Raw genomic sequence first — 18,504 nt, 5'->3', positions numbered from 1 at the left:
GCGTAAGGGGAGTGTCTAGTATGCAACAGTCAGTCTCAGCACTGGTGCGCTTCTGAGCTTGGACAACCTGTCCCGTGTTGATTGGCCAACTAGTTGTTATGGCCTGTAGGCCCTCCCAGGGCCGTGGCTACGCTCTGCACTCCACTGTTAACACCACCTCTTCCATAAAGCATGCCCAGAGTGGCAAAGCACATCCAGAGCCCACCAGCTCACTTCTGATTGGTTCCTTGCCACAAGGAGGGTACCTGACCTCCTAGTGACTAGGGCAAGCCCAGCAGGGTCGGGCATGGGCTGAGTCAGAGGCCTGGTGTCTTTTCTGCAGCCTGTCATGGCTGCTAAAGCAGGGGCTGAGTGAGGGTCTGGTGGTGTCCTCCAGCACACGAATGCATGCAGAGCAGAGTCTGCTGGGGGCTGGAGAGACCACTCAGTGGTTAAAGACCGTTTACTGCTCCATCAAAGGACCAGACATGGGACTCCACAAACGACTGTACTCCAGCTCCACGGGATCTGGCACTCCCTTCTGGTCTCTGTGGGGACACACACACCCTTAGAAAAAAAGTCAGAACCTTGAAAAAGAGGAGGAGAAACAGAAACCACCTACCTACTGGACAAGACAAGCTTGTCATCTCAGGTTGAGGCAAGAGGACCTGGAGTTTGAGGCCAGGCTGGACTATGAAGGAAAACACTGACAACCTTGCTTTTCAGAGAAAGAAAAGAATATTGATTACTAGGGTCTCACCCTGTAACCTCAGCCTTCTAAATGCTGGGGTTACAGGCATGAACCACCTTATCTAGCAAGGATTTGTGGTTGAGGAAGGAGAGAAATGAAATGGAGAAAGGCTTAACAATGAAGGTGTTGTTTTTTTTTTTCCCCTTTTGTTTTTGCTCCCCGACTGTCATCCCAAGGAATTTCTCTGTGTAACAGCTCTGGCTGTCCTGAAACTCCCTTGGTAGACCGGGCTAGCCACAAACTCAGAGCTCCGCCTGTCTCTGCCTCGGAAGTGCAAGGATTAAAGGCGTGCGCATCCACGGCCTGGCCAACAGTGAAGTTTTCTGCAGTGAAGAGAACAGAGCTGATACTTAGAGATCAGACTTTGTCTTCATTCATTCTACCAGGAAATGGCTGAGGAACAAAAACTCCTGCCACAAAACTGACTGGAGAAAGCAGATTAAAAAGGAGGAAGCAGGATGCCTGGCATTGGTGGCGCACGTCTTTAATCCCAGCACTCTGGAAGTAGAGGCAGGCAGATCTCTGTCAATTCAAGGCCAGGATAGGCTCCAAAGCTACACAGAGAAACCCTGGCTCGAAAAACCAAAAAAAAAAAAAAAGAGGAATGAAGTTGCTTTCTTCTGGAATTCCTCGTGCCTTGTTTTCTTAAACTGCTCGGTCAACAAGGAATCTCGACCGGGTAAGGATTTTTGCCTTTCCAGTGTGGTGTGAACCTCGCTGCACTAACCTGGAAGCGGAAGGACCCGGGAGGAAGGTAGGCGTGGCCTACGTAGGGGCGGTTAGAGGGAGGAGCCTCTTCCTATAGAGCCGCGCGGCGGCGGGAGCGGAGTCGGCTGTCTCCAGCGCTGTACCGCCCCGCCATGGATGGGCTACAGAACAGCGCGGCGCTGCTGCGGCGCGGGCCCGGGAGGCGCCGGCGTCAGCCGCAGCTTCGCGGTGGGTCGGTCTTGGCCCTGCCCTTGCGACCCCGGAAGATCCGAAGGCACCGGAAAAGTGCGGCGTCCCGCGTGGCCGCGCTGAGGGCTCGCGCGCTGCCGAGCGGGGACGCGGACTCGGACTCAAAGGTGGAGCCGGCCGCGGGCGAGCGGGAGGGGCCTGCGGAGCGGCGGGAGAGCTCGCGGCCGGCCGAGCCGCGCCGCGGGGAGGGGCGGGCCGCACGCTCCCGAGACCCGTGGACCCCGGTTGGGCTCCCGGGCCCGCACGTGAATGGCGCGGAGGGGCCCTGGGACTCGCCGCTGCGGCAGGTGTTGACGGAACTGGACGGCGTCCCCAGCAGCCGGAGGCGCGCCGCCCGCCTCTTCGAGTGGCTCCTGGCGCCCATGCCTCCCGACCACTTCTACCGGCGCCTGTGGGAGCGGGAGGCGGTGCTGGTGCGGCGGCAGGACCGCAACTACTACAAAGGCCTGTTCTCGACTGCCGAGTTGAACTCGATTCTGCGCCACCAGGACGTACACTTCGGGCAGCACCTGGACGCCGCGCGCTACGTCGACGGGAGGCGGGAAACCTTGAACCCTCCGGGCCGCGCTCTTCCCGCCACCGCGTGGTCCCTCTACCAGGCCGGCTGCTCCTTGCGCCTTCTCTGCCCGCAGGCTTTCTCCTACACCGTGTGGAAGTTTCTGGCCATGCTCCAGGAACAGTTTGGAAGCATGGCCGGCTCCAACGTCTACCTCACGCCCCCCAACTCACAGGGCTTTGCTCCCCACTACGACGACATCGAGGCTTTCGTGTTGCAGCTGGAAGGCCGGAAGCTCTGGCGTGTCTACCGACCGCGGGACCCAAGTGAGGAGCTCGCTCTGACTTCTAGCCCCAACTTCAGCCAGGAGGACCTTGGTGAGCCGGTGCTACAAACCGTGCTGGAACCTGGAGACCTGCTTTATTTTCCTCGGGGCTTCATTCACCAAGCTGAATGTCAGGACGGAGACCACTCCCTGCACCTCACCCTGTCCACCTACCAGCGCAATACATGGGGTGACTTCTTGGAGGCTTTACTGCCCCTGGCAGTGCAAGCAGCAATAGAGGAAAACGTGGAGTTCCGCAGGGGCCTGCCTCGAGACTTCATGGATTACATGGGGGCCCAACATTCAGACTCCAAGGATCCTAGAAGAACAGCTTTCATGGAAAAGGTGAGGGTCTTGGTTGCTCGCCTGGGACACTTTGCTCCTGTCGATGCTGTGGCTGACCAGAGAGCCAAAGACTTCATCCACGATTCCCTGCCCCCTGTGATGACTACTAGGGAAACGGCACTGAGTGTTCACGGGCTCCCAATTCGCTGGGAGGATGGAGAACTTGTAGATGTGGGGGCCCAGTTGACAACAGAAACAGAAGTCCATATGCTTCAGGATGGCATAGCCCGGCTGGTGGGTGAGGGAGGCCGCTTGTTCCTCTACTACACGGTGGAAAACTCTCGCGTTTACCATCTGGAGGAGCCCAAGTGCTTGGAGATCGACCCACAGCAGGCTGACGCCATGGAACTCTTGCTTCGCTCCTACCCAGAGTTTGTGAAAGTAGGGGATTTGCCCTGTGACAGTGTGGAAGACCAGCTTTCCCTGGCAACCACGCTGTATGATAAGGGGCTGCTGCTCACCAAGACACCTCTGGGTCTTGAATTAGTTTCTTGAGGATGGCTGGAAAGAATGCAGTGTTGTCCACCACCACCACCACCTTTTTTTTTTTCTTAAGTCATGTTCTTACCTTGCTAAGCATCAGTATGGTTACGGGTTTTTTTACCTTTGTGACTGCTTCGGTGTCACAAAACTCAAATCTTCTTACAGGAGGAGCCTCTTCATCTAGGTACAAAAGTAAACAGAAATTGGATCGGGGCAAAAAGCTGTGTCTGCAGAAGCAACAGCTCTTGTCATTTCAGAGCACCAACCTCATTCATTCCCTGCAAGCTCCAGTGTATTGTGTGGCATTGGCTGTGTCATCCTGCTTGAGACATTAGGGATTTCTTTTTATTTATATTTTTGGTTTTTCAAGACAGGGTTTCTCTGTATTGCTTTGGAGGCTGTCCTGGAACTCGCTCTGTAGACCTGGCTGGCCTCGAACTCACAGAGATCCGCCTGCCTCTGCCTCCCGAGTGCTGGGATTAAAGGCATGTGCCACCAGTGCCGGGCTGAGACATCAGGGATTTTTATATGGAAGTTACATCTTTGCGTTCTCTTAAATCAGTTTGTGGGGCAGGATGGGGCCAATATCCTGTGCTATGTTTGTATGAATGTAAAAAGAAAGTTTGTATGAACATTAGAAGATTTATTAAAAAGTGCCAAAGACCATTTCTCTTTTCTAAGCCTAGAATTTTTGGGCTTGGTTTGAAAAATGTGAGACAGGGAAGAAGATAAGGAAAGCATGGCTGAGATGAAAGGCGACGTGGTTTATGATGTCACAGGAGTGTATTAGCTGTGCTTAAAGAGGGCCGGCTAGAGCAAGGGTGTGCTTAGCATGTGCAATGCCTTGGGTTCATCAGCAAGCATTACTCTCCTTAGAGAAGAGAAGCATATCTGGTTGGGACCATTTGGAGGCAATTTACTCACTTTAGTTATGCTACTTGAACCCCATCCTACAGCGCAATCCTCACAGAAAAGCGTCCACTAGCAGAGTCAGCTTTGAAGTGTATGCTGTATTTGCACAGTGCTTGGTTTAAGTCAGCGGCTGACTGGCACTGCTCCCAGAGGGACAGTGTCATGTCACCTGGTTACGCTTTCATAGGCCTTAGTCGCCTAACTTTGAGCAAGCTGGCCACAGGGAAGATCGGTGTGTCCCAGTTACTTTCCACTCATTTTCCCCCTGGCATTGGACGAAACTTCCCCAAATCTGGCAAGTGCGTAGCCTCATGATTGTTGGGAGAAAGTCTGGTGCGCCAGAAAGAGCACTTGGAACCAGAAGGTCTGGGTTTGGGGTGGTGGCCGGTAGGCAGCTGGCGGAATGACCTGAGTCTACTGCTTATTTTGTAAGTATATTTTGGTACGGTTTGACTTCTGCACCCTCATCATTGGGAGTATCTAGGCCTCTTAAGATTCTGTTAAGAAGGGCAGTGGTGGCACATGCTTTTAATCACAACAGGCAGGCAGATATCTGAGTTTGAGGCCAGCCTGGTCTTCAACGAGTTCCAGGACAGTCTCCAAACCTACAGAGAAACCCTGTCTCGAAAAACCCAAAAGAAGAAAAAAAAAGATTCTGTTGTAACTGATGGGTTCAGGTTTTTTTTTTTTTTAATTTTTATTTTTGGAGACAGGGTTTCTCTGTAGGTTTGGAGGCTGTCTTGGAACTCTCTTTGAAGACCAGGCTGGCCTCGAACTCACAGAGATCCGCCTACCTCTGCCTCCCGAGTGCTGGGATTAAAGGCGTGCACCACCACTGCCTGGCTTTAGGTTCAGTTTTTAAGGTCGAAGATGTTTAGAAAATTTTTCCCATTAAGTTAGAGCATAAAATAATTGCTTTCCTTCCAGCTGCACTTTCAGAGACGACCACTATGAAGGGTAAAATGTGTAAGGTCTTTTGGAGTGCTTAATCAGACACGTATAGTAGTTACCTGCTTTTCTAAAGGCTCGTGCTTTTCTAGTTTGTCCTTTTTAAAGTCAGTTCAGATAGAGCTACCTTTTAGATTACACGCAATTGCAGTTGGATGGAAGCCCTGGCGAGCGGGGAGAGGGAGTGAATGGGAACCAAGAAGGGCTCCAATGAAGTCCCCAAGTGTCTGGGTCCTGGGATAGTCTGGTGAGAAGAGTCAAGGGACGGGTTCACCAAAAAGAAACCTACTCTCAAAAACGTCTTGAAGAAAAGTTTGGAGTTCCATTGGGTTTTGGCCCTCTATGGGTTCTGAGTAAACACGTATTCCTTTTTGCTTCACATATCTTATAGCCGCTTCCAACTTGAGTATTTTCTCTGTCAGCAAGTCCTTTTGATTTAGTGTTTCAATCTAAAGGGAAAAAAAAGCAGCCAACTGTAGTAGGGAAGAAGAAGCATTAATGTGATTTGATTATGCCAAGCATGGAGCTGGGAGGCTGAGGCAAGAGAGCCCAACTTTAAGGTCATTTTGAGCTACCTAATAACACTCAAACCAACACATAAAAAAGATAGAGTAATTGACTGTATCATGCTTATTAGTAAAACTTTTGAAGCCCTGGATTTCCTTTTGAAAACAGTTTGTACTGATTTACCTTCTTCTTGATCTCCTGAAGCATTTCTTGATTTCCTTCAATTTGTAAGTTGAGTACTGTCATTGCCTGGTAAATTTCCCTGAAAAGATTCGAAAGGTTGTTCTACCTTGTACTTGAAAGCATGGTGTTAAACAATAGGATTTGGAGTCAGGCAAGAATCCTAAAACTCCACTCGTCAACAGTTTAACTGAGTCTTCTCTGTAGAAAGATAATTTACACAGCTGTTGTGCAGTTCCAGAGTATATATGTGAAGGCAGTGAGTTACTATTTATTATAACACCTTTGTGAAAGTACCAAATGCCACTTTGTTACTTGTCACCCCAGTTTATAATGTAGAGTTTCATCTGCATTGGAGGCTTGAGACAAACAGAAAAGACCTGGATTGGGGGCACAGCACTTCGAGTGTGGGCAAGTGCATTAAACCCTGGTATTGTTGACTCTAGTCTGTTGTCTCACTAGGTACTGGATAAATGTTTGTTGAATACATGAATAATCTAAAACTCCCTGGAAGAAGAGAAATAACAGATGAACTGTGGGAGCTATGACAATCTAATTATGGCAGGGTTTTCTGTTACCCACTTAGCCTGGAAAGGCAGAGCATATTTAGTGATCAAGGCTCGGAGAGTTGGCAATCCAGGAGGTCCTGGCAGAAACCAGAGGTTTAGTGCTTACTTAAGAACAGCCTCGTGGTCCTCTAGGAGCAGCACATCCAGAAAGGTGTCCCTGACCTGGCTTCCTTGAAGCTTGAGGGCTAGGATGCTGCGGCAAGCTTCCAGTCGTACACCTGGTGATTCTTCATAGTGGATAGCCCAGAGCAGAAGATCTGTCAGCTGGGGACTTACTTGCCCAATCTGTCCCAAAGCTGTAGAGGTGACAGGACAAGCATGTTCCACTGTCATTGACAGTAGCGAAATTTAGGAACTTGAGAGAGGTAGCAAAGCTTTGCTCAGCATGTGTGAGGTTTGATGGTTAGCTTCAGGGCAGAGTCTTGCTGTGTACACATGGCTGGCCTCACATTTGCAGTGACCCCCTGCCTTTGCCTCCTGAGGGCTGCGATTACAGGTGTATACCACCATGCCTGACTGCATTAGGATAGCTCTTCCAAAGGACTCCCAAGAGTCGTGTTTTATACTGTTCTTACCTAATGGGATATAAACATAGCTGAGTTTGCCTATTCGGGAATTAGGTGGGGGAAAATTTAACATGGAAGAGAAGTGTAGTTAAGGTGCGGGCAGAAGGCACAATTATTTCTCAGGATTACCTAGGTCTGGTTCTGCTAGGGTTCCATCAAAGACCATTTCAAAAAGAGAAGCAGTGCAGAGGTTCTAGGAAAAACTGGAAAGGTGAAGAGGAAGTTTTAAGCTCTGTAACTGTCTTGAATCTGGTTTGACTCTTAACAAGTGCTAGTTGAAATCTCCAGGGAATGCAAGATGTATCCAACAGTGGATATCAATTAGAAACTTATCCTTAATTTTGATGGTGGGAACTGTGTAGTCTGTTCTTTGCTTAGCAAATTTCAATATACATAGGATCCTTAACTAAACACTTAAAATCTTTTTTTTCTCAGCCCAGAGACTGAGAAGCTAAGACAGTCCCTTCCACTATACACTAGCTGTCTCACTAGAGTTTCTAGGGGTCTATTAGCATGAAGAAAGTATTTCAAGTGTAGTGCTTGAGTCAGGTGTTGGTGGCGCACACCTTTAATCCCAGCACTCGGGAGGCAGAGGCAGGCAGATCACTGTGAGTTCGAGACCAGCCTGGTCTACCGAGCGAGTTCCAGGACAGCCTACAAAGCCACAGGGAAACCCTGTCTCGAAAAACCAAAACCATCCAACCAACCAAACAAACAAAAAAACAAAAAGTATAGTGCTTGGAGCTATTATTTCTGAAATACCTCGAATGGCAAAAGCCTTGATTTTCCAGTAGGGATCTTTGTTCATCAGATTCTGGAGGCATTCAAGCACCTGTAATAGACAGGAAATGTCAAGTGGGAAGAACCAGACTAAGAATGGACCAGAGGCAGAGACCCCACTTATTTCTAGGGATGCTTTAATTGGAAAAGCAGCCTTCTGTTAATAGTAGTGACAGTCAGCCTGTCTAACTAGCTGAATTGTCTGCTCTGTGTATTTTTCTCAACACAGATTTATCACCATACATACACTACTTACATGTTCTACCACTGAACTGCACCCCTAGTCTCAGACTTTCTCTGCAGTCTCTCTCCCCTGCTCCCCACACTCATTTTTGAGACTGTATAACTATGTAGCTTCGGTTGCTCTGAAGATCAGGCTGGTCTTGAACTCACAGAGATCTGCCTACCTCTGCCTCCCGAGTGCTGGTATTAAAGCCCAACCCTCAAATGCTTTTTTTTTTTCCCCGAGGCACAGTTTCTGGAACTAGCTCTTGTAGACCAGGCTGGTCTCAAACTCACAGACCTCACATGCTTTCTAATGTATATGGTTGTTTTGCTTGCATGTGTTTATCTATGTGCCTTGTGATACAATGCCCTTAGAGGCCAGAAAGTAGTTTGGAGCCCTTGAAAATAGAGTTACAGATATTTGTGAGCTGCCATGTAGGTGCTAGGAATGGAACCCAGTCCTCTGGAAGAGCAGTTAGTGTTCTTAACTGCTGAGCCATCTCTCCAGCCCCTTGTCTCAAATTCTTGAACTTTCTGCCTCTTGCCTTATCTCCCAAGTGTAAGGGTCACATCATGTTTCACTTAGACTTCTTGTGAATACCTCTGTCCAGTTTCTCCTAGTAACAAGGAGTAAAAACTCCATTCATTGGTATTAACCCTTACGCCTATCAGTGACCAGCTATTAGGAAACTAGTTAACTGACATGACAACAATCGAAAGGGTGGCATGCTCTGGCTTGAAGTTGGGGCTCACTAAGCTAAATGCCTCTTACTGATTGATGTGACCTATGTCTCCTTTCACCTTTCTGTCGGGCTGCTCATCCCGCATCCCCACAGACAGTGAGTGTGCCCGGCACAGCAGAGACAGTGACACTCTCTTTGGGTCCATCAGATAAGATGACAGCATGCTGCCTTGACTTACCATCTTGTCTCGGATCTGCAGGGCACCTGCCGCCATACAAGCTGCCTGTCGAATTGCTATGAACTCATCCGAGAAGCAGCTCAGGAAGCTTGGGAGAAGCTTGGCTGTCATGAGCTTGAGTACACGGATCAGGGAGAGGGCCTCAATCCGCTCCTGGGAATTTCCTTGACTCAGCTTAATCCTGTAAGACACAAGTAGCTTTTATTTCCCTTAAACTTTTCTGTGCTGCTGGGCGATGGTGGTGCACACCTTTAATCCCAGCACTCAGGAAGCAGAGGCAGGAGGATCTCTGTGAGTTCGAGGCCAGCCTGGTCTACAGAGTAAGTTCCAGGAGAGCCTCCAAAACAATACAGAGAAACCCTGTCTCAAAAATCCAAACCCTGACCCCCCCCCCAAAAAAAACGTTTCTGTGCCTTGTTCCCTTCCACCATGCCCTTGGGATAGAGTTCTAGCTTTGTGGGGCCCAGTTATGTAGACATACCTTTTCTTTCCTTCTTTCTTCCTTCTTCCTTCCTTCCCTCCCTCCCTCCCTCCTTCCTTCCTTTCTTTCTTTCTTTGTTATTCTTGACAGGGTTTTTCTGTGGCTTTGGAGGTTGTCCTGGAACTAACTCTTGTAGACCAGGCTGGTCTTGAACTCACAGAGATCCACCTGCCTCTGCCTCCCGAGTGCTGGGATTAAAGGCGTGCGCCACCAATGCCCTGTGACATACCTTTTCTATGTTGGTGTATGATCATTAAAGTTTCACTGGGTTGGGACCTTGGGCGTCTTACTTTCTTGAACTCCTATTACCTGGCGTGTGGTAGATATTCAGGTGTCTTGAACAATAAAGGTTGCACCCCATCTTACAAATACAGTGCACGTTTTGACAGTCGTCTCCAGCCCGGAATGACTGCATCTCCGTGGAACTTGGCCTTCCTAGTCCACACTGAGTGTAGCATTTTTCTATAGCAGTTATGGTATATGCTAATACCTATGGTATTAGGTTAGTATGGGTTGGTTTTTTCAATTAGGTATTTGTATATTGTATTTGCGTTCATCAGAATTGCATCCTTCCTCAAATACGTAAAAGATGACCTCACACTTGGTGGGCATCCAGTGCCTCTTTGGCTACCCGCGATGGTAGTTCCTGTAGGGACTGAACCTTTTATAGTGGGACCTAGTATGTTGATCCTACCAGAGCTCAGCCGGTAACTGGCTGGATCCAGATGGCCCAGGCACTGCTAAGAAAGGAAGGGCTCTGAGCTGCAGAGGCCGGGTCTTACCTGATCATGTCATGCACCTCCTTCCCAAGGCTCATCTGCCCCAGCGCTTTGGCAGCCGCTTGCCTGACTTCTTTGTTCCAGTCATTCCACATCAGCTCGATTAGCTTATGCTTCATATCCTGTCAATAGGTATGATAATCGGCTCACTGACTTTGTACTTGACACCAGGTTTTTGTCTATCCGTTAATCTCTCAGTCCAGTTGGGCAGATGGTATTTCTGTATACAGATGACACAATGGAGGCTTTGATTAATTTGTCCCAGGATAGTCTGGTAAATGCTTCTGCCTGGTCTCAGAACCCAGGTCTGTTTCCCAAACCCATCTCTTAAACTCCTGCATCTTGTTGGCACCAACATAATGAGTGTGAGAGACTTGAAATTCAAAGGTATTACATAATCAAGCAATGTCCTCATTCCAGATTGCCTGAGACTTTTCTGGGCTTAGTGCTGAAAGTTCATGTCCTGAGGACGCCACTTCTAAGCAGGAGTAGCCATGTTACGGGCTATATTGAAAGTATTCGGTGTGATAAGAGATTAAGCAGCTCTAAGAAGAGGGACTGATTCCACTCAGACAGCTAGTGACTAGAATGTAATAGTAAAAAGAGGTTCGGGTTTCACTTGCTCAGAATTTCTTCAATTGTAGCCAAGTTCCACACCCCCAAGTTGTTCAGCCACTTACATTCGGTAGACACCAGGCTCCAGAAAGTTTCAAGAGAGCGCCTTGCATTCACTCTGCTCTCAAGTTGTGGGAGCCTGTGTAAGAAAGCTGTGAACTGTGGATGGGGCAGAGTACAGAATGTTCTCCTGACAAGGTGACCTTCTAGAAAGAATCGCATGAACTATGATAAGTGAATGCACTTAAAAGCAAGGACATGACCACATTATCTCTTTGGGAAAAAGCAAAGGCCTGGGAAGAATATTGGCTCTTTTCACACCGTCAAAGATGATAAGACAACACCTGGTACACTCCCTTATTATACATGTATTTGCTTAAGCTAACTGTAAACATTACCTCATGCTTTGCTTGCTTTAATAATGAGAAATGCTTTGTTTGCACTACCTGATTTTAAATGCCTGTAGTCCCCTAGTACTCCATGCAGGTCTTTGGCATGTTCTTTGATTCAGGGAGACAATCCCGATGGCCACCAAGAGGGGTCGACATCGATTCATTTGTATTGTTAGTCTTATTGCTCCAATGTTAATGCCATTGGTTTTGAAAACGGGGACTATGTGCTGAATATTCAGGGAACCAACATGGGCATTTGTTTAGTTGGATTGTTGGGTCTTTTCAGTCTGCTCTCAAATCAAGGACCAATATTCAGCATAGGATGAGGGAGGAATGCATCGTTGACTGATACTGTCATAATGTCTACTGATACTGAGACAGTGTCAAATTACTATTAAGTTTATATGCTCCCTCTTGGTTTGTATGTATTTGATAGTGGCTATGTCACAGTTTGTGGATTGACACTCCACCAAGGAGCACTGGCCTAAAATGAGAGGTACATGATACTTAAAGATATTCCAATTTATGAATAAGAGGCAGCAATGAGATACTAGATAGAAGCAAAGAGTAGGAAGACTCCAGGCCAGCTCTGCCAGACTTCCTGGGAGAAGACAGACTTACTATACAGATGTTTCCACTGATCCGAGAGAAAGCGCGGCAGGCCACAATGCGGTCCTTCCATTGCCTGCTGTTCAGCTCCACAGCGAGCATTGTGTGGATCAGGGTCTGAGGAAAAGGAAGACTTGCGTGGATAGTCTTGCTCACTCTTAGAGACACTAGAATCTTGAAGAAATTATGTCCTAACATGGCATCCAGCATAGTAAATGCCCCAAGGTCATGGAATACTCGTTCCTATTAAGGAACAGAGTGGGATCATAAGAGATGGGCACTCTGCTACCCAAGCAATCTGTCTGGAGTTATAAACCGTAAAGAAAATACAGGTCTAAGAATCTGAGCAGAAAATGAGGGCCTTCCCTTCTGACTGTTTCTAGTCCCTGGGGTGGTTTGTATGTTCACAGTCTGTGTGGAGTCTTGTGTTTTTACTCCAAATGAATGGCATTGTGGGGGTATCAGTGAGAAGCCTCTGTGAGAAGTCTGTATGTCATGACTCAACCTTTATGCTGCTAGAAACTTCTCAGCTAGCTTCTCACATTCCCCTGGACACTTCTCCATATCTGGTTTTACAGACTTGGTGTACTTGGCTTATGTTTGACATCATTCTCAGGCACTGACTATAGACGCTTCCTCCCCTAAACCTTGTTTCCTTCTCTTGTTCTGAAGTGGACACATACCGTCTTCCCACTGAGATGGCCCAGGAGGATACAAGACTGTTCCTCTGTGGCCTCGTTCTTCTTGTTAAAGAGCTGGTGGAGGATCCTCTTAATCACTGGGTAGGTGGCAATGCCTTCCAGAGCCAAGCACTGAGCTGCGGCCCAGCTGTCCACACTATTACCTGCCCCGGTGGGTTGAAAAAAGTTCAGATTGTTTTCTCCCAGAAAGAACCACATTTGAACTGGTACCTGTGACTGTTAACTGCCTGATACTTCTGTGTCCCACAGAGTCTAGAAAACCACCCTGATACTTCAACCATATGGTAAGATTTTTTTTTTTTTTTTGGTTTTTCGAGACAGGGTTTCTCTGTGGCTTTGGAGGCTGTCCTGGAACTCACTCTGTAGACCTGGCTGGCCTCGAACTCACAGAGATCCGCCTGCCTCTGCCTCCCGAGTGCTGGGATTAAAGGCGTGCGCCACCAACGCCCGGCGTCAACCATATGGTAAGATTTTAAATAAAAACAGAAAAACCCGGCAAGACAGTTTTTGAAAACAGGATTTCATTTAGTCCAGGCTAGCCTTAAGCCCATTGTGTAGCAGAGATGACCTTGGACTTCTGGGGGATGGCAGTACTAGGGATAGACTCCAGGGCTTAGTGCATGTGGAGCAAAGCCCTACACCAGCAGGCTGGAGCCCTGCTCCTGACCTTATCCACCTTATCTTTCAGGTGCTAGAATGAAAGGCGTGTGCCTTGAGGCTTGACTGAAACATTACAAGCTCCTCTTGGTAACACTTCTGACTGGGAAGGCTAGAGGGGCCTGGGAGGAAATCCCTTCCTAAAACAGATGAATTAAGCAGTGGATTATTCATATACAGAAGGCCAGACTAGCCAACCAGTTTTCCCATGCTAAGGCAACACAGGTCAGTGGTCTCTCTCCTGACAGCTTTGTTCGTTCGAACATTATAATGCCTAGGTGTCACTGTGCAGAAATTGGAAGCATGATGTGTTCAGGAGGTGATTTTTAAAAAAAACAAACTTTCAAAATGTATCTAGCTATTGTTATGTTGTCTTTTCAATATTAAAATGTTATATAGCAGAGGTCATTGTTTGTTGTATTTACTTTTTGGTACTAGGAATGAAATTCTGGGCCTTAATGTGCTGGGCAATCATACTATTGCTAGAAGTCTAGCCCTAATTGTTGGCTAGCATGTACTAACTGTATTATTAATGGGGACTAGGGTGCTGTTTCAAGGCATGCATACATCGTTGCATTGATCAAACACACCTGCCTTTATCCACCTTCTGCTTCCCACCCCTAACCTCTAGTAATCTCTGTTCTGCATTCTCACATGGAGGAGACTGGGAATTTAGTTGATATCTTCAGTTTCATCCATTTTAGGACATGGCTTATAGAATGGATCTGTGAAGGGTCAGTCCAGGTACCAATTCATGCCACTTGTTTTGCAAAACTACTTAAAAGGACTAATGTCTCTGTGTGCTTAACAGACACTCAGACCCAAATGCAACAGGCATCCCAGCTTCATGGGAAAAGGAAAAGGCTGGGAAAACTGATGTGAGGTAACTCTATCCCATATTCCAGGTCCACAGGGAGTTACTCACCTTTCACAAGTGCAGTCTGCATGATGTCCCGGGCAGTGGGATTATGTGACTGTATGGCATATTGGCATATGGCTGCTGCCATCCTCACATTGGGATTCCTGTCAGACAGAGCAGCCTCTAGAGCAGGCAGGAGCACCTCTGGCAAGTCCGGAATAATTGGTACTGCAATCAGAGAGGCCCCAGTCCTTTGCTTTTCTCTCAGATAGCATCCTTACCAAGCTCCACACTACAGCTATGGCTAAATCACAGGTCAGTTGATGCTCTACAATGGGCAGGATTTTATGTCCAAAGGATTGGGGTGCTGATGTGCCAATCCTTTATCATCTAGTCTCTAGGTCTGAAGGCAAAGTGTATTTCCAGCTAGTTATAGTAACCTCCACCATTCATCATAGTAACAAACCCAACCCATTTACTCATTGTCTGATTCAGTATTTCAACTCTGAGTTTGTGGACAAGTAGGCATCACAGCAGAATCCAACAGGGGGTCTTTTAGACTTTAACTACAAACACTGATACTTGTTATAAGCACAAGCTTGTCAGGGTGGCAATGTCAGACATTCTTTTTATCTGGGGTTCTTTGTTTATTTTGTCCAAATGTTTTGTTTTTTGTTTTTTTGAGACAGGGTTTCTCTGTGGCTTTGGAGGCTGTCCTGGAACTTGCTCTGTAGACCAAGCTGGCCTCAAACTCACAGAGATCCGCTTGCCTCTGCTTCCCGAGTGCTGGGATTAAAGGCTTGCGCCACCAACGCCTGGACCAAATGTTTATCTTAACCTTTATTTTTATGTTAGGTGTTTTGCCTGCGCATGTCTGTACACCACGTGCATGCGGTGCCTGCAGAGGCCAGAAAGGTCTTTGGATCCCCTGGGACTGGAGCTCTAGGTGGTTGTGAGCCGCCATATGGGTGCTGAGAATCAAGCCCAGGTTCTCCGGAAGAACAGTCAGTGCCTGTAGGCACTGAGGCATCTTTCCTGGCCCTGTCTGAGGTTCATGAAGCACTCTGTAGCATTCACTCTGGATGCATTTATGTTCCATGAATCTGATATCTCTTTAGTAACTCCATAGGTACGGTCCTAGGGTCATCAAGGACATGTGCAATAGGGCATCTGGGGAGCCCCAGAGTATACCGTTGGTCAGATATTTTATCTTTCATTTATAGTTCTTCCCAGCTCTGATTGTTTTGTCAGCCGGGGCTAATTTTGTCAAAAGAATTTTTGTCTATAAACATAGGGAGGCATTTTCACTTGGTTGTAGAGTAAGTACCTGCTTTGAAGGCACAAGGGCTGGGTTCAGTCTCCAGCTCTGTCAATGAAAGCAGTGAGGGGAGAAGATGGCGCTCAGTTTCTCTGCTTAAGCAGAAGGAGAAGAGAGTTGCGCCGGGCGGTGGTGGCGCATGCCTTTAATCCCAGCACTCAGGAGGCAGAGGCAGGCGGATCTCTGTGAGTTCGAGGCCGGGCTGGACCGATAGCCTCCAAAACAATACAGAGAGACCCTGTCTCGTAAAAACCAAAAAACCAAAAAAAAAAAAAAAAGAGGGTTGCTATCTCTGACTGCAAGTACGATCCCAAGAAACTGCAGAGCCGGGACTCAGATTCTGTGCTTTCAGTTTTTCTTCTTTTTGAGGGTCTAATCGCCCAGGCTGACCTTGAACTCCCGATCTTTCTGCCTCCACCTCCCAAATGCTAGGATTATACGCAGCTACATCCACACTCGCACTCATTCCATCTGGTTTGTTTTTTTATTTTTATTTTATTTATTTTTTTCCACTTAGGTTGTAGGCCCATAAGCTATCTGTTCAGAACATGGTAGTTAAGACCTTTCATCTCTGCTGGGGAATGCCCATGTCTTGAAGTCAATAAACAGGAAATAAGTGGATGAACTTTTAAAAACCTGACAAATTGGAAGAGGTAAGGCAATCCCTGACCTTACCTCATTCCTAACTCATTTTTAAGATATAAATCTATCAAATTCACTTATGTAATTTTTTTTTCACTTTTTTCCCTTCCTACCTTTCTTTGCTGAGGCTCAAACCTGGGACTTGGTGCATTCCAGGCCGACACTCTACCACAGAATTATACCTTCAGTTCTTACAATTTCAAGTTTTTTATTTTCTCTGTATGAGTATTTTGTCTGAATGCATGAATATGTAGCATGTGTGTGCCTGGTGCCAACAGAGGCCAGAAGAGGACATCAGGTTCTCTGGAACAGGAGTATAGATGGTTATGAGCTGCCACGTAGGTGCTGGGAACAGAACCTGGGACCTCTGCAAGAACAGCTAGTGGCCATGACCACTGAGTGATCTCAGCAGTCCCCAGCTTTTAGGAGTTTTACTATTATAAATGGGATTTCATGGTGGGAAAATGTGAACTTCATTGCAAGCCACTGAGCAAACACATGTGATGAGTTAATACAAAAGCCCTTGGCGCCAGGGCCCCTGAGCGTAACACAGGGCACTGAACCTAGGGCTTCAGTTTCATCTCTTAAGATGAGCTTGGCTGAGCCGGGCATTGGTGGCACACGCCTTTAATCCCAGCACTCGGGAGGCAGAGGCAGGTGGATCTCTGTGAGTTCGAGGTCAGCCTGGTATACAGAAAGAGTTCCAGAGTTCCAGGACAACCTCCAAAGCCACAGAGGAACCTGTCTTGAAAAACCAAAAAAAAAAAAAAAAAAAAAAAAAAAGATGAGCTCGGTTCTAGGTCTTGATTTCCACATTGGGAAAATGAGCTCAAGTAATGTCTAAGACCTCTCTCAGTCCAGATGCTTCCAAACTGCCGAGTCCTAGCTCTCACCTGAGCCCTGCTTGTTAGGGGCAATCCGGGGCCTTTCCAAAGCAGCGGTAGCACATGTGACAATGGCGTGGATCCTCATGTCATCATACATGTTTACTATGCCCCGCAATAGGTTCTCCACTGTCTCATGATGCCATTCGATAACTAAGTCATAGGAAGAAAAATTAAGAGAACCACCTAGTTAGGGCTACAGATTGCAGTAAATGGGCAGACAAGAAGTCCCTTTCCCTAGGACAATGCAAGGAACACTTCAGCTCAGAATAAAGAATTCAGAGAAGGGCTCCTTTGGCAAATTGTTTCTGTGATGACTCATACACTTCTCAGGTAGTTTCCCCCAATCGCATCTTATATGCTATTGCTCTGTGCTTAAATAACTTTCAATGGGAAATAGATGGGGAATAAAACACAGTGGTTGACTGGTTATGGTGGCACACAGTTACTTAGGCTAAAGCAGGAGGCTCATGAATCTGTTGTGGGATCATCTTTTTGCACACTGTGAAGATTCATCTCTGCCTATGGTGCCTTCTGATTGGTTTAATAAAGAGCTGAATGGCCACTAGCTAGGCAGGAGAGAATAACCAGGATTCCAGAGAGAGGGGAACTCTGGAAAGAAAAGAGGGGGTTTTGCCAGTGAGACGTGAGGGGGTCAGACACCCAGAATGGAGGAGAGGTAAAGAGCCATGTTACAGAACGTAGATTAACAAAACAGGTTAATTTAACTTATAAGAGCTAGTCGAGAACAAGCCCACGCTAAAGGCCAAGCTTTCATGAATAATAATAAGTCTCCATGTTATTGTGTTTGGGAACTGGCTGTCCCAAAGAAAGACTGACTACATGAATCCATGAGTTCAAGACCAGTCTAGGCAACACAGTAAGTCTCCTGTCACAAAAATAAGCGAGCAGTGGTGACACACTCCTTTAATCCCAGTACTCAGGAGGCAAAGGCAGGCAGAATTCCTGGACAGGCTCCAAAGCTACACAGAGAAATGCTGTCACGAAAAACCAAAACCAAAATAAAATAAAAACAGTCGGGCGTTGGTGGCTCATGCCTTTAATCCCAGCACTCAGGAGCAGAGGAAGGCGGATCTCTGTGAGTTTGAGGCTAGCCTGGTCTACAGAGCTAGTTCCAGGACAGCCTCCAAAGCAATCCAGAGAAACCCTGTCTATAAAAAAAACCAATAAATAAATAAGTAAATAAATAAAAGCAGTGAAGGATGAGGTTCTCAGTCAGTAGAAGCATTCAGCCTTCTACTTAAAGTTCTTGGAGGGAAAGTAGATTCACGATAACCCCATTTTTACAACTAAATTCCACAATCTACTGCCGTTTCTTTTGATAGTTGCATATCTTATCCTGGGGCAGTGTCTTGTCTTTCCTGTCACTTATCCTGCATGTTTCAGACATGGCTAAGACAAGGTCTCTGCCCGTGAGGTTTCTTAGTATGGTTGTGGTAGGGACCCCCAAGAGCCAAAGAGAGGAGAAGCAGGAAACAGCCATGTGAGCTGGTCAGTGTTCACGAGTGCGGGGCAGCTCCAACACATTTCTCCTGCAGCCGCCCGTCCCTCCTCCTCCCCTCCCTTTCCGGCTCAGCTTTTTTTCTTTAGCTTCACTGCCAA

The 18,504-nt window shown here is 47.2% G+C and overlaps 2 protein-coding genes across 2 annotated transcripts in view; one reads left to right on the top strand and one right to left on the bottom strand.

Annotated features, from left to right (window-relative positions):
• Nucleotides 1–18,504, bottom strand: part of Heatr4 (HEAT repeat containing 4) — a 35,869-nt gene that overhangs the window by 4,715 nt on the left and 12,650 nt on the right. The window contains exons 6-16 of the mRNA XM_005072807.4: nucleotides 16,891–17,034; nucleotides 14,104–14,265; nucleotides 12,504–12,664; nucleotides 11,833–11,937; nucleotides 10,208–10,326; nucleotides 8,945–9,125; nucleotides 7,781–7,850; nucleotides 6,559–6,748; nucleotides 5,887–5,965; nucleotides 5,486–5,645; nucleotides 3,458–3,516 (exon numbers count right to left, since the gene is read on the bottom strand). Coding sequence (XP_005072864.4) covers nucleotides 3,458–3,516; nucleotides 5,486–5,645; nucleotides 5,887–5,965; nucleotides 6,559–6,748; nucleotides 7,781–7,850; nucleotides 8,945–9,125; nucleotides 10,208–10,326; nucleotides 11,833–11,937; nucleotides 12,504–12,664; nucleotides 14,104–14,265; nucleotides 16,891–17,034 — 1,430 coding nt within the window. The remainder of the gene's footprint in view (nucleotides 1–3,457; nucleotides 3,517–5,485; nucleotides 5,646–5,886; nucleotides 5,966–6,558; nucleotides 6,749–7,780; nucleotides 7,851–8,944; nucleotides 9,126–10,207; nucleotides 10,327–11,832; nucleotides 11,938–12,503; nucleotides 12,665–14,103; nucleotides 14,266–16,890; nucleotides 17,035–18,504) is intronic.
• Nucleotides 1,443–4,002, top strand: Riox1 (ribosomal oxygenase 1). The gene has a single exon (XM_040742780.1). It carries the CDS (start codon nucleotides 1,591–1,593, stop codon nucleotides 3,346–3,348), a length of 1,758 nt encoding a protein of 585 aa, XP_040598714.1. The 5' UTR covers nucleotides 1,443–1,590; the 3' UTR covers nucleotides 3,349–4,002.

This window comes from Mesocricetus auratus, unplaced genomic scaffold (genome assembly GCF_017639785.1).
Source record: "Mesocricetus auratus isolate SY011 unplaced genomic scaffold, BCM_Maur_2.0 Super-Scaffold_15014, whole genome shotgun sequence".
Taxonomy (NCBI): domain Eukaryota; kingdom Metazoa; phylum Chordata; class Mammalia; order Rodentia; family Cricetidae; genus Mesocricetus; species Mesocricetus auratus.
Note: the sequence above shows the minus strand (reverse complement) of the source record. Positions and strands in the feature narration are given on the sequence as shown.

Bases quoted from the DNA above. Each gene is read 5' to 3' on its own strand.
- Riox1 (XM_040742780.1), top strand. From the start codon at position 1,591: ATGGATGGGCTACAGAACAGCGCGGCGCTGCTGCGGCGCGGGCCCGGG.